The following is a 14,811-nucleotide window of genomic DNA, read 5'->3' as shown; positions in this document are numbered from 1 at the left end:
CAGTTTAAGCTGTTTAATTTTTATGGAATCATAAAAGACAGGCATGAATTTTTATTACTCATTTTAATTTCTTTTCTGCATTTCAGTGCTGCCATTATTTATATCTGAAGAAATAATGATGCCATTTATCAAATATTTTGTTATCTGTCTCTTCTGACACCACCTGTACTTAACTACTAGATGTCTCTGGTCTCTAAAAGTGAATTGAGCTAAAAGAGAAATGCTTCTAATGAAAACAAACTTATATCATGTTGAATTTGTCTTTTTAATAGACATTCTGAGTGATGGAAAAAATATTAACACTAGAGCCTATGCTATATGCCTCCAATATAATAGGCTAGATTTAGGTCATGGGAATATTAAAACTAATTTTTGAGACAGAATTGATGTGTTGAGACAAATTTAAATTCTGATGTAACATAATTAAGAAATTAAAATTTTGTCTGACTTAAAATATTTCATCCCAGTATACCTTGTAGGATCTTAATAAATGTTTGTTAAATATTTTTGTTGAAGTACAGAGACAAGAAAATCTTAAGTACACCTAGAAAAGTTGGCAATTTTTGTTTGCAGTAGGTGTATGTGAGAAAAGCAGGAATGTGGATCTGCAGAGTGGACAGCTCTGGCTTATTCTCTTAGCTTTTATTCTTGCTCTAACTTCATTCGCACGGCAGGCCAAGGATCTTGAAAGTAAGATTCACCTTGACTCCTTAACCTCTATACAGCTCCTTTCCAGGTTCCTTTTGTTTGTTGGTTTTGAGCAGAGTCCTTGTGATAGATTTTTTTTGGGGGGGGGGGTTACAGACTTAAAAATATGGAGCTAAAAGGATTTACAAAGAATTTCCTAAGAACAAGCACTCCGACAACACCAGATTTGTCAGTCAATTTATGTAAGCTGTTATTTAGTAGCTGCTACCGTGTGCCAAGCACTGTGCTGAGCCCTGGGACACAAAGAAAGGCAAAAGATGGTCCTTGCCCTCAGGGAACTCAGAATCTGATGGGGGAGACAATGTGCAAACAACTATGTACAAACAAGCTATATATAGGGTGAGTAGGAAATAATCAACAGAGGAAAGGCATTGGAATTAAGAGGGATTGGGAAAGGTACCTTCCTCTAGATGGTGTAATTTTAGTTAGGACTAGAAGAAAGCGAGGAAAGCCAGGAGACAAAGATGAGGAAGGAAAGCAGTCCAGATATGGGAGACAGCCAGTGAAAATGCCTGGAATAGAGAGAAAGAAGACCAGTATCACTGGGTTGTAGAGCACACTGGGTTTGTGTGTGGGGGAGGTATAAGAAAACTAGAATGGAGGGGATGGGACCATAGGTTATAAAGACTAGGTTTTAGATTTGATCCTGGGGCTAATAGGGAGCCACTAGAGTTTATTGAGGAGGAGGGTGACATGGTTGGATCTGTGCTTTAGGAAAATAACTTTGACAGCTGAATGGAAATAGGAGATTTTATTGAGGAGGAGGGAGCTGAGTGGAAGGTAGATTGGAGTGATGAGAGACTCATGACAGACAAACCAGCCAGCAGGCCATTACAATAGTCCAAGCATGATGAGAACTTAGACCACAGTGACTGCAGTATCAGAGGATACTGGGGCAGCTAGTTGGTCCAGTAGATTGAGCACTGGGTTTGGAGTCAGGAAGAACTGAGTTCAAATCCAGCTTCAGACAGTTATTAGCTGTGTGACCCTAGGCAAGTCACTTAAATTTTATCTGACTTAGTTTCTTCATAAAGTGTGCGCGGGGGGTGGGGAGGTGTGTGTGGGGGGGGGAGTGTTAATAATAGCAGCGATCTCTAAGGTTTTTGTGAGGATCAAATGAGACAGTAATTGTAAAACCCTTAAAATAGTGCCTGATATAATATAGATGTCAGATATTATCATTATTATTAGAGGAGAGAAGGAGGCATATTGGAGAGGTGTTTCAAAGATAAATAGATAGGCCTTGGCAACAGATTGAATATGAGAGGAGTGAAAGATAGTAAGGCATTGGGGATTACACCTAGGTTGGGAGGCTGAGAAAATGGTGGTACCCTTGACAATAATGGGGAAGTTTCAATGGGGGGAATGTGGCAGGGAAAATATGTGGAATTAAGATGTCTACAAGCCATCCTGTTTGATATGTCTAATATGCAGTTGGAGATACAAAACAGATGGGTTAGGGCTGGATAAGAATCATTAGCTTAGAGATGATAATCAAATCTGTGGTTGCTGATCAGATTACCAAGGGAAATAGCATGGAGGGAGAAGAGAAAAAGATTCAGGACAGAGCCCTGAAGGAGGCCCATGTTAGGCATGACCTGGATGAGGATCTCAGTCGAGACTTCGAAGGAGTGGTCACATAGGTCAGAGGAGAACCAAGAGAGACTGGTATCTGGAAAACCTAGAGAGAAGAGAGAATCAAAGAAAAGAGGGTGACCAGCTGTGTCAAAGGCTGCTTACATTTGGCAATTAAAAGACCTTTGGTACTCAGCATTTAGGCACATAAAATAAGCTTAATCCTAGCCTGGGACATTCTGCTGCTAGCTTCTGTTTTCTACCTGATTAGGAGTGGTAGCTCACCCATAGCTTTTAACTATGCTTTAAAAGAATTGTATTTCTCCCTCTTACAGAGCGGCTTCTACCCAGATGGCCAAAGGAAGCTAGGAAAATTCCCTGGGCTAAGATTGAATCTATTCTTTCAGTTGCCTGTGTATGGTGCTGATTTGAAGTCCATGGTCTCAGACAACTATTTGACTTAGTGTTAGGAATTTGCTTTACCTTCAGTACCTCCCTAATTGTGAGTCTGTATCCCCAAATGTTTTCCAGGAACTGTTGACAAAATACTTCACATGAGCTTTATGGCTACTGGAGTAAAGAGGTGAGACTCGCCAGCATTTTCTTTTATTGATCTAGAAATGAAGTTAGCATATGAACAAAAGCTAAGTAAGGATGCCAACACCTTTATCCTCTACTTTTCTAGCCCTAATTCTTATCTTTATTACATCTGTCTGTCCCCTCTTGAAGCTCTAATCCTCTGTGCAGTATCTAGCCTCGCACAAAAGGTGAGGTTATAGTCAGTTGGTATGGAAGTGACCCTGGCTTCTCAAACTCTGTGCCATCAGATCCAAACGTGGGCAAGCGCCATCACGCTAGCATGGTTTGGAGCAGAGCTATCAAAGTAGCTTCTCCCAATTAAAACATAATTGGGAGATGTTTAACGAAATAAATAAAAAGACAATACAACATAGAGAATGTCAATTTGTGGTTTTCCAAGTCAATATGTAGCCACAGGGATCCCCTTTCTTTTTTCAATTTGCTACCTCTGGTTTAGTGTGCAGACCTGGGGCACTAAGTCAAATAGTTGTCTGAGACCATGGATATAGGCAATTGAAAGAAGTTTTAATCTTAGTCTAGGGAATTTTGCTAGCTTCCTTTGGCTGTCTGAGAGCATGATTCAATCCATTTGCTAATGGAACACCTTATAAAAGAAAATGTGGCAGGTGAGTAAATGCTGAGGATCCTGTCCTGAAAGGAGACAAGAAAGGAGAATATTAGTCTTGGGCGAAATGGCGTGGTGTAGAATGGGGACCTAGATTTGTATATTTTCAAATCTGACTCTGAATCACTAGTGCTGACACTCACTGCAGGTCACCTGGACTATTTCACTGTCCTCCTAATAGGCCTCTGTCTCCCATCTCACCCTGTTCTAGTCCATCCTCCAAGCAGGTATTGTTGCTGTTGTTCAGTTGAATCCGACTTTTCGTGACTCCATTTGTGGTTTTCTTGGCGAAGATACTGGGATAGTTTGCTGTTTACATTGACAACTCATTTTACAGATGAGGAACCAAAGCAAATAGCGTTAAGTGACTTGCCCAGTGTCACACAGCTAATTGAAATAGCTTCAATTTTCCTATAGCAAAGGGTTGACAATGTCATTCTTCAACTGATGAAGCTTCAGTGCCTCCCTGTACCTCTTAGTTCAAACACGAACTCCTCTCTTTTGCATTTAAAGCCCTTTGAACCTGACTCTAACCTATCTTTTCAGCCTTATTATGTATAATGTGTACCCCTTCACATATCCTGCAGACTAGTTAAACTGGCCTTCATGCTTTTCCTTACATTTGACTCTCCAGAATCCCTTCTGCAAATGTTTGCGCAGGCTCTCTATTCCTTCACCCCTGAAATGCACTTTTAATTGCTGCCTCTTAGAACTTCTCAGCTCAAGTACCTCTTCCTATGTGAGGCCTTTCTTATTCCCCCAATGGACCTCCTAAATCCCAAACTACTGTCTATTTAATTTGCATGTGCTTGTATGCGTACACATCTAGGCAGCCACATAGAAGGCTGGGCCTGAAGTCGGGAAGGTCTAAGTTCAAATCCAGCCTCAGACACTTACTAACCCTGTGAACCTGGGCAAGAGACTTAACCTCTGCCTATCTCAGTTTCCTCAACTGTATAATGGGGATAATAATAGCACCTACCTCCTAGGGTTGTTGTCTGGATAAAATGAGATGATATTTATACAGTACTTAACAGAAAGCCTGGCATACAGTAGGAAGTATATAAATGCTTGTTAATATTATTATTATTGTCTGTTTTGATACACTGTATGCTCCTTTAGGGCAGGTACCATTTCAGTTTTATTTTTCCGTCCCCAGCAGGTAGCACAGTGGCTGGTACTTAATAGGTGCTTAATAAATGCTTGTTGATTGATTGCTAGAACAGGGCTAACTAGATTCAGAGAGACTCATTAAAATCAGCCCACAGCAAAAAGAACATAACAGAGTTGATTTTTTTTTTTTGGCCGTAACAAAGTTGACTCAATAAGACATCAAAAGATTGCAGACTGAATCAATGGAAACAGAACTCACACTAATGGAATTACAATTCCTTGAAGTGATAAAGTATAATCAACAGAAAGAATATTAAGTAGGATTCACATGTAACAGGAAAAAAAAAAGAAATTTTAGGGCTTTCCCTTTCTCCAGAGGGATTACAGACAATAATTTTAAAATTCTCTGACTTTCACAAAATGACCTTTTGGCCTTTTTGATTATGTGGATTGCTCATGTTGTAGATTTATTTTAAGTTAGAAACTTGATGCTAAAAAATCCACAGTGGAAAACTTGGAGCTCAGACCAGAAACACAAAAGAACTTCACAAAGGAAAAATATTCTCTGTGGACATTGGCAGGAACTAAATTAAAGTTATTCATTCTGTTCTTTTAATTTATTGAAATTTATTAAAATTTATTTCATCATTCATTTTGACTATTTACTAAATTAAAGAATAAAGTACATTTTATATTGGATTTCTCTTAGACTAATGAAATACTTTGTTTTATTCCAATATCTTTCTTTCCTCTATTGTATTCTATGTAATCAAATTGCATGATTTTGTATTATACCAAGATCACCTTAGGTCTGATGCTAAATTTTCTCTTCTCCACAGCTAACATTTTCCTCACAAATAATACTTCAATTTATTCTGGTCGTATATGACCATTTACTTTTATTGTAATTGTCATTTTCCCTGTAAGAATTCCAACAACCTTGCACCATTTCCTACCACCTCAACAGGGTAAAAACTACTGCTTTTTTGTTGCAGGAGAAGATGCAATTTGAAGTATTTTTTTTTCCCCGTGAATACTGCTGACCCACTTCTTTCTGTTTCTTTCTTTTTCTGTAACCTTTTGAAAAGCAGCATGAATAAATTTCTCTGTTTATTGGTGTGGTCTCAGTCCTGGTTCTGTGGATTTGAGCATTGCTTCAAATGAGAGCCCCACTATTTTCTTTTAAGTCACTGTGTTCTTTAATAGTAATATAGCCTAAAACTCTGGTGTGTCATTCAACATTTGGCAGTAGATTCTACAGGCTCACAACTTTTAATTCATCTTTGAAAGATCTTAGTAGTCACTGTGTGAATATATCGATTGTCAGAGTCAGAAAGAAAGTTTATCAAGACTGTGTCTTTCCTTTTACAGGTAAGAAAACTGAGGCCCAATTATACTAAATCAAATTTTAAAGGTGAAAGGAGACTGAGTGATTATCTAGTGCATCCCTCTCATTTAATAGATGAGGGAAATTAGCTGTTGTTCAGCTGTGTCCAACTCTTCATGACCCCATTTGGGGTTTTCTTTGCAAAGATACTAGAGCAGTTTGCAATTTCTTACTCTAGCAATTTTATAGATGAGCAAACTGAGGCAAAGAGGATTATGTGTCTTGCACAGGGTCACTCAGCTACTAAGTGTCTGAGGCCAGATTTGAACTCAAATGAGGAGTCTTCCTAACTCCAGGCCTTGCACTCTATCCATCGTACCACCTAACTAGGGAAGTTAAGTGACTTGTTATGATCACTCCAGTAATTTAGAGGAAGCCAAGACTAGAACCCAGATATCCTAGTGTTCTTTGTAGTATTGTTGATGTAGTTGTAGCCCAGTGGTAACAAACTCAAATCAAAATGGGGGCCACAAAGCTGTGCATTAGGATGCCTGTTGGCTGCACATTGACTTAGAAAACCACATATTAACATTATCTATGTTTTATTGTATTTTTATTTTATTTTACTAAATCTTTCCTAGTTACATCTTATTTTGGTTCTCGTAGACTCAGGAGTGTTGTAAGATGGTTGCTGGCTGTGTCTTTAATATTTTTGTGTAGCCAACTAATTTTTTGGGCCCTGGATAGACTGTCACAATACTATTTTTCATTACCACATTCTCATTTTGGGGTCAGTTTTAGAGAGAAATCAAGGTGATTTTTCTAATTATAATTATAAAATAAATGAGTGGTGAATAAAACAAATTCAAATATACTCTTTTTACTTACAATATTTCCTATACCAATGACATTATGGGTCCAGTCCTTATCCTTTGAATTATGTGTCATGGCTCTAGAGGCACAAAGACAAAAATCAAAGTTTCTCCAAACCCATACATAGATAAGTACACACAAAATAAATACAAGGGTTTTGTTTTGCTTTGTTTTGTTTGTAAGAAGGATAGTTTTAGCAGCTGCAGGAATCTGGAAAGATTTCATACAAAAAGTGGTTCTTTAGTAAAGGGAATGAGTGATTCTAAGAGGCAGAGGGGAGGAAAAGTTCATTACTGGTCGGTGGATCATCTAGCCCAAAGATCCCTTCTCAAAGATGACATGGACATGGGAAATGGAATGTCAGGTATGAGGAACCACACCACAGGTTGACCACGTTGAAGAGTCAGTGAGGGGGAGGAAGATCTAATAATGTCGGCAAGGCATTAAATTACAAACAGAAGAGTCTGTGTTTAATCCTAGAGTCAATATGAAGCTACTTCAGTTTGAGTTGGGGAGCAGCATGGTATGACTTTTACTTTAGATAACAACCGCAACAAAGTGGGGAGTGGAAAGCAGAGAGTCTCTTAAAGGGCGACCAATTAGGAGACTTCCTGGTTTCCTTCAAATGTCAACTAAATCCCACCTTCTGCAAAAAGCTTTCCTGACCCACTGAATCTTCCCCCTGAGATTACCTCGAACCTACCTGTATAGATCTTATTTGCACCTTGTGTGCATATTGTCTCCCTCATGAGGTTGTAAATTCCTTAGAGTGGGAACTATTTTTGCCTTTCTCTGTATCCCAGTCTATCAACACAGTGGCTACTATTGACTTAGAAGGCAATTGAAATAGTGCAGGAGAGAGTTCTTGACAAAGATTGATGGTCTGTATGAGTAAGGAAAAGGAAAGTGATTTAAAGATGTTGTGCAGGTAGACTGGACAAGACTTGTCAGTTGACTGTGTATGAGGGAGGAGGAGAAATTGAGGTTGACTTTGAGGTTAGGACCCTAGGTAACTGGAAAGATGGTGGTACTCTCAACAGAAATATGGAAGTTTGGAAGAAGAAGGAGTTTGGAGAATGGGGGAAAAGATAATGTGTTCCATTTTGGACACATTGAGTTTGAGGATGCTGGCAGTCTTGGGTGTTCTGGATCTATTCTCCTAATGACTCCCAGTCCTGTAGTTGCTAAAATATGAAGAACTCTAAGGCCAATTCTCGTACTCACCATGCCACATCTTCAGAACATGTCTGGGAATAATCATTCTGCTTCCCCATGCAGTCCCAATCAGCAGCTATTCACTCTTGTCTTTCTCATGAGAGCCCAAAACACTGAGATCATCAGAAGCAAGTGAGGATGCCAAGATAGACAGCACACAGTTCACTCTGTTCCCCACCATGCTTTTCCTGCCCAGAATGCATTTAGGAAAGGGTAGCATTAACTGTCTTCTCTGTATCCTAGAGAGGATTGGAGGCAGTCCCACATCTGGTGGGGTGTCTAATAAATTTTGTTCCATCTACCTCCCACTGTAGAAAATTTCCTGGGCCCTAAAGTCTTAACAGAGATGAAAAAAAAGTAATATGGAATCATTAGCTATGCTGACTATAGAATGATGCAATCTCATAATAAAGTAATCCTTTCTGAACTTCCAGCAGCAGTCTTCACAGTAAGGTCCTCATGGAGGTTTTCAGTTTCAGTTCCTTGACTTATTTGGCAGACTTCACTGCTTTATGCCTATCCAAAGTTGATCCACACCCAAATAAAGATGGTGATGGTTACTTTTTTCCTTTCAAAATTTAGGCCAATTTAAATGGTATGTTTATTGTTTGCTAGTAGCTATTATTCACCCAAACCTAAGGCTTTCTTTACCACCTTTTTTTTTGGTCTTAAGAACATTATGTTTCAAAAGATGTTATTTAGATAGGTGGGGAAAGCAGGGAGTGAGTAGTACTTTTAGTGAAAGCATCCTAATACCATGCATTAAGTTGGAAAAACCTGATCTATAATAAGTTGTATAAAAATAACTATACTTTATTAGCTGATCAGCTTGATGGAAGCTCAGTTTTCCCTGTAGTGGGTCTTTAGAAATGTTGAAATTCTCTAGTCTGTAGGGAAAAAGTACCATATAACAAATGTAATAAAGTAGGTACACTAAGCTTGTATCTGTGTGTGCCAAGTAAAGTGGGGAGGCAGGATAATTAAGGGAAGATACTAAGTTTTGCCTCCATTATCCTGTTACTTCTGATGAAAGTGTTTTAGTGGTTTTTATTCCCTTTTCAAAATTTAGATAATGGTCTCGGCTCTCCATTTTACTTTGGATGTATGTGTAATCATGAGCTAAGTGAGAACACAGATGTTGTTATACCTACAGGTAGCCAGCATCTTGAATTTATATACTATATCATTTTTAAACCCCTTAAAATGCTACCCTTATGCAATTTTCTTTATATCCTTTTGTACCACTCAGGATAGCAGCCAAGATGCCCCATATTTTCCAGATCATACCACTCCCTGTCAGTTGTTGTCTATTACAAGTTGTATGCCTTGTGAGTGAGATTAATTTGACTTCTATTGCTTAGACTCACCTGCCTAACTCCAGCTAGAAACTATTGCAAGGTTGGACAAACTGTCTGTTTTCTAGTTTCTATATAGTTCAGTGAGAGGAGCTACCCTCAAGTTAAAATCCCATGCCTCCAAGAAAAATTTTACAAATGACTTTTCCTTTAATGCTACAAGTACCCTGGCCAGACCATTCTCTCCAGTCTCCACCCATCATTTTCATAAGGGGTCACTTCCTCATAGGACCTTGAAGCCTTTTACTTTGGTTGTCCACTGATAAAAAAGTACTAAGGATTGAGTATCTGATTTGAGTTCTAGTTCCATATTAGCTGAGTGATTGGGCTAATTATTTAACTTCTCTGGGCCTGAATGTACTTCCTCCTTTAGAAAATGAAGGGATTAGGCTAGATGGTTTCTAAGATTTCCTCCAACTTTTAAACTCACATGCAAAAAGTTACATATGTTTGAGACACAAATCATAATGAGTTAGGTTTATTTGGTGTAGGAAAGAAAATACTATTGTTTAAGAAGAAATGAAGGATGTTAGGTCTTCCTCTACATGATGCAGTTCTTCTGAAATCCTTTCAATTCACCACTTGAGTTTAGCAAGAAAACCAGTTTGTAAATTTTCCTTGACATAAAACATATCACTTCATCATCCACAGAAGAAAATGACAAAACAACCAAACTGTGAAAGAGTGACTGCCAAGCATTCAGACCCAATCCCTGACTACATGGCAGGGGAGAGAGATTCATAGACAAGTAAATCTTGGCCAGATGAAAACCAAATGACTGGCAGAGAAGTATCTTTCCTCATTAAAGTGCACTAGAGATGAAAGTCTGTCATACTAGCAGGCTCCCAAGAACTCCTTGGGTAAGATGCCAAAGGAAGAAATCCCTTGACAAAGCAAAACATGTACATATAGGCATGCTCATGCAGGTACACATACGCAAACTGTTGTGATAATGATCAGAGTTTGAATAACTGAATGGAAGGGCAGGAGTCAGATTGGGGAGCAAATACAGAAAGAGCAAAAATGAGAACATATGAGATAATAGATGTAAGAGATTTTGTAAAATCATAAAATACATCTGTCAGAGTCATCAGCTTATTGTTCTAAAAGCTTCATTCTTGAAATCTCTAAGCTACCATATCCTGATAGTTTCAGGATGACACAAGAAGAACACTGTATTAGGAATCATGAGGCCAGGGTTCCAGTCTATCATTGACCTATTATCAAAGTGTACATGTACAAATATAAATGGTATTTTTTCCTACTCCGTGGATCCCCATTTAAGGAATGGCTTTTTTACACATGAATAAACTACATGTGCATAACATTAGTTCCTATAATGGTAAATTCTTGTCTAATGACTCTCTTTGGGATCCTGTTTTTCAGAATTAGATTTCTTACAGAAGAGAGGCAAATGGTGACTCTTGGTGCTTTTTTGCCCATGGCTTAATAGCATGGAAGTAGGAGTAGGGAAACCCTAATCCTAATTTCAGCTTGCCATTCACTAGTTCTGTGGTCTTAGACAAATATGAAATAACTGAAATCTCTGGAAATGAGAGATTTAGTCAAAATGATCTCTCAGGTCCCTTCCAGCTGTTGCTAGTTAGCACTTACTGTATTAACACAAACAATACTGATTAGATTTTTTTTCTCACAGGGTGTTTTTTTGGTGGGACTCTAATTACTTCAGTTCCAGTATTTCTAAGAAGATATCATCTCTATACAGATGATTCCCAGTTCTATGTATTCCACCCTAATCTCTCCTGAGCTACTGTCACTATTCTCCAGCATCCTCTTGGACACATCAGCATATCCAAAACAGAATTCATCTTTTGCTCCAAACTCTTCCCCCTCCCAGACTTCCCTATTACTGGTGAAGGTAGCACTATCATCCTAGAAACCTAGGCTTCCACCTTCGACTCTTCCCTCTCACTCATTCTTCATATCTAATCTGTTGCCAAATCTTTGTATTTCTCCTTTCTCAATATCTCTCATATATATCCCTTTCTCAAATCAGCAAGTGTTAAACACCTACTGTGTGCCAGGCATTGTGCTAAGTACTTCTCTCCATTCCTATACCAGAGACCTAGGGTAGAACCGAACAAGATCATATTTGTAAAAGGCATTTAGCACAGTGCCTAGGACATAGTAGACACTATATAAATGTTTATTTTCTTCTCCCTTCTCCTTCCTTCTCTTCTTACCTAGAACTCTTTCCCCTGGGCTACTGCAATAGTTTTCTAGCTGGGCTTCTTGCTTCAAAGCTCTTCCTCATTCCAAGGTGATTTTTCTAAAGCCTAGGTGTGACTGTGTCATCTGTTCAGTGAAGTCTAGTGGCTCCTTGTTACCTCCAAGATCAAATATAAAATCCTCTACTTGGCATTTAAAGTTCTTAAAAACTGGTCCCATCCTACCTTTCCAGTCTTTTTACATATTACTTCCTTCCACATATTCCACAGTCTAACTCTTAGCCTGCTACAGTTTCTGGACCAAGATACTTTGTCTGCCATGTCCGTGCCTTTGTATTGGTTACCCTCTCCCCCCCAACTCCCCATGCCTGCAATATTCCGCCTCTTAGCTTCTTTGGCTTCCTTCAAGATTAAATGCAAAGCCCACCTTCAAATTACCTTTGAAATAGATATGCTCTCTATATAGCTAGTATGTACTTAGATTTCCAGGAGAAGGTGTTCTCTTTGAAGCCAATGACCTCTTCTTGCTTTTCTTAAAATCCTCAGGCCTCAGCATCATTCTTGACATATTTAAGTGCTTAATAAATGCTTGTTAACTTGAGTGAATATAAACCTTTGCTAAGGGCAAATTTGTACACCAGAGTAGGCATATGGAGTCAAGAACAAGAATATATTTTTCACATGGGAAGTATGCATAAATATTACTTAGTTGTGTACCAGTTAAAGCTTTCATTTCATTTGTGTTTTGAAATTAAGGATTTTAGATGTGGATATAGTCCTCATGTGGACAGTAGGAAAAACTTGAGTACTTGTCCATCTTCGAAAGAGATGGCTTCTTTTTAAAAATTGTCAGTATAATATTTAATTTATTTCATCAGTTCTTAACTGAACAAAGGTGATTGCTAGAGACTGAATTAGAAAGGTCCCTATTGACAATCTAGGCCAAGCTCCTTGTTTTCCAGGTGAGAAAACCAAGGCCTAGAGAGATCTTGGCCAAGATCTCACAAAATTTAGTGATAGAGTTCAAGACAAGAACTCAGGGCTCGTGATTTGGTAACCTATTAAACTACGTTGATTCCTACTTCATAATTCAAACTAAAATATCTATTTCTATTAAAAACTTGCAGGTATGATGTTAATGTATCCTTTCTTGTACGTTTCAGCTTGCTACTTTAGAATTCCCCCCAAAGAAGCTCTTTGGGAATAAAGATGAGAGAGTAATTGCTGAACGCCGGAGTCATTTAGAGGTAAGAGAATCAACTTTTTTCTCCAATTTTTTTTTCATTTAGGAAATATCCAATCTGATTGACCAATAAAAATCATTCCTATCAGAGAAGTATTATTAATTTTTATTCAAAAGTGACAAGTGGCTTCTTCGTTTAACACAGGAGATGGCAGCAGGAGATTACAAAGTAATAAAACTGGCCTATTTATAGAACATGTCCTCATACCCCTTCTGGTTGAATGGAAAACTTTCATCTCTTCTAAGAAGCTACATTTAGTTAAGGAAGGGCTAGGAAGCAGGTTGTGAGTGAAAGCTAAATATTCACCACAGACAGATGGTGTTCAATACAGGATGAGGTTAAGAATCTTGTTGCTAAAAATTTAGAATTAATTAACTAAAGATTTACAGTATAGGATCATCATAACTATATAAGAATAGTTGGAAGTGAAAAGACAGACACCTATTTTTTTGTCCTGGGGAAGTTTTATTTGCCTTTTTAAATTACTTTTTTTCTTTCTCAAGACAGTTCTAGAAATGGAATTTTGATTTAGCAGAACTGTGGTCTTTTTCTGCCACACATCCAGTAAACATTATTGACTGAACCAATTTGAATTTTGTTCTCATGATGTAGTTTCTCAGTTAGCTAGAGCCTGGTATTCATTGAACCAAAGTTATGTATTAGATCCTAATATAAGCCAGTTAGTTTCAAGGTAATGGAAATACTCGATTCTCTAATTGTAGATTCTCTGGCCTTGCAGAAGTGTATGTGTGCATGTCTGTAAGTGTGTGTGTGCACACTCATGTACGTACACATGTGTGTGCATACACATGCATGCACATGCTCACATGGATGTGTGGTGGTGAGGGAAATCAGAGAGAAGATTTAGGTAACTCACTATAATCCAGTGCCACTGTTGGAGAAACAATTCAAAACATCCTTTTTGAAAAGGCTCTAAATACAAAGGACAATATTATCATGTGTTATTTGAAAACAATGAAGGATCTGTCTCTAGATCAAAAAAATTCATATTTTAAAGAAAACGCAGAAGGAAAAGTTATAGCAAATGTAATGTTTCAGTATAGCTCATCTGTAATCTCTACCACTAATCATGTTACCTGAGCTTTCCCTTAGTATCTATATCTTTAATATGGGACCAAGCCTTATCATCACATTAATGTATGTGTTTCTCTAGGAAACAGCACAAATTCCTCAGAAAACTTTTTATTGTGTCCAATACAGGGAAGTCCAAGGAACTGCCTGGTTCTGACACTAACTTTCAGTCTGTCTGTGCAAGCACTTTATCCTCTCAGGACGTCAGTTGCCTTATCTATAAAGTGAAAAGGTTGAATTCGAGAAGAACAAAGATCCCTTCAAGGCCCATTTTCATTCAATAGCTATCTATTGCACACTTGTTGAGGCATTGTACATTGGATACTGTGAGAGATGCAAAGATAAATAAGACAGTGTTCTTACCCTGTTGGAGCTTACAGTCTTCTCAGGGAAATAAGACATGTACATGACTCATTATAATTCAAATGCCATTGGTAAATGCCATTAAACTCACCTGCCATGTTATGGATATTGATCTCCAGGAAGATTATTTCCTCCAGCAATAAGGGCCTTTTAAAGAAGGGAGGAACTGAGGCAAGGAAACCAGTTAAAAAGTGGCCATAGTATTTCAGGAAAAAAGCAATAAGGATGGTGGCAAGGAGGATGGAATGAGGGGAGATGGAATCAAGAGACATTTAATATATACATTATAAAGAGATTGGTGACCGAAAAATTATATAATTTTTGGAATAGGAAAGTCCTGAAGGAAGTAAGAATTCTATGAGGTAAAGGTGATGAGGAAATATATTCTAGGCTTGGGAGAACAGAAAGGGAATTGGACTGATGTGGGAAGAAAAGCAAAATTAGTTTGGCTACCCCATAGAGTACAGTAGAGTACTGTATAATGAGACTGAAAAGGTAGGTTGGGGCCTGGTTGTTAAAGGCTTAAAAGTTAAACAGGAGTTTGTTTTTGTCT

General features: G+C 38.2%; 1 protein-coding gene across 2 annotated transcripts in view; it reads left to right on the top strand.

Moving 5' to 3' along the window:
- The window catches only part of KIF16B (kinesin family member 16B), a 385,946-nt gene that overhangs the window by 321,157 nt on the left and 49,978 nt on the right, over positions 1–14,811 (top strand). For both annotated transcript variants that reach the window (XM_036749261.1, XM_036749260.1), the window contains one exon: positions 12,723–12,806. In XM_036749261.1, the coding sequence (XP_036605156.1) occupies positions 12,723–12,806 (84 nt within the window). The remainder of the gene's footprint in view (positions 1–12,722; positions 12,807–14,811) is intronic.

The sequence above is a fragment of the Trichosurus vulpecula genome, chromosome 3 (genome assembly GCF_011100635.1).
Source record: "Trichosurus vulpecula isolate mTriVul1 chromosome 3, mTriVul1.pri, whole genome shotgun sequence".
Taxonomy (NCBI): domain Eukaryota; kingdom Metazoa; phylum Chordata; class Mammalia; order Diprotodontia; family Phalangeridae; genus Trichosurus; species Trichosurus vulpecula.
The sequence above is the reverse complement of the archived record's forward strand: the minus strand, read 5'-3'. Positions and strand labels throughout refer to the sequence as shown.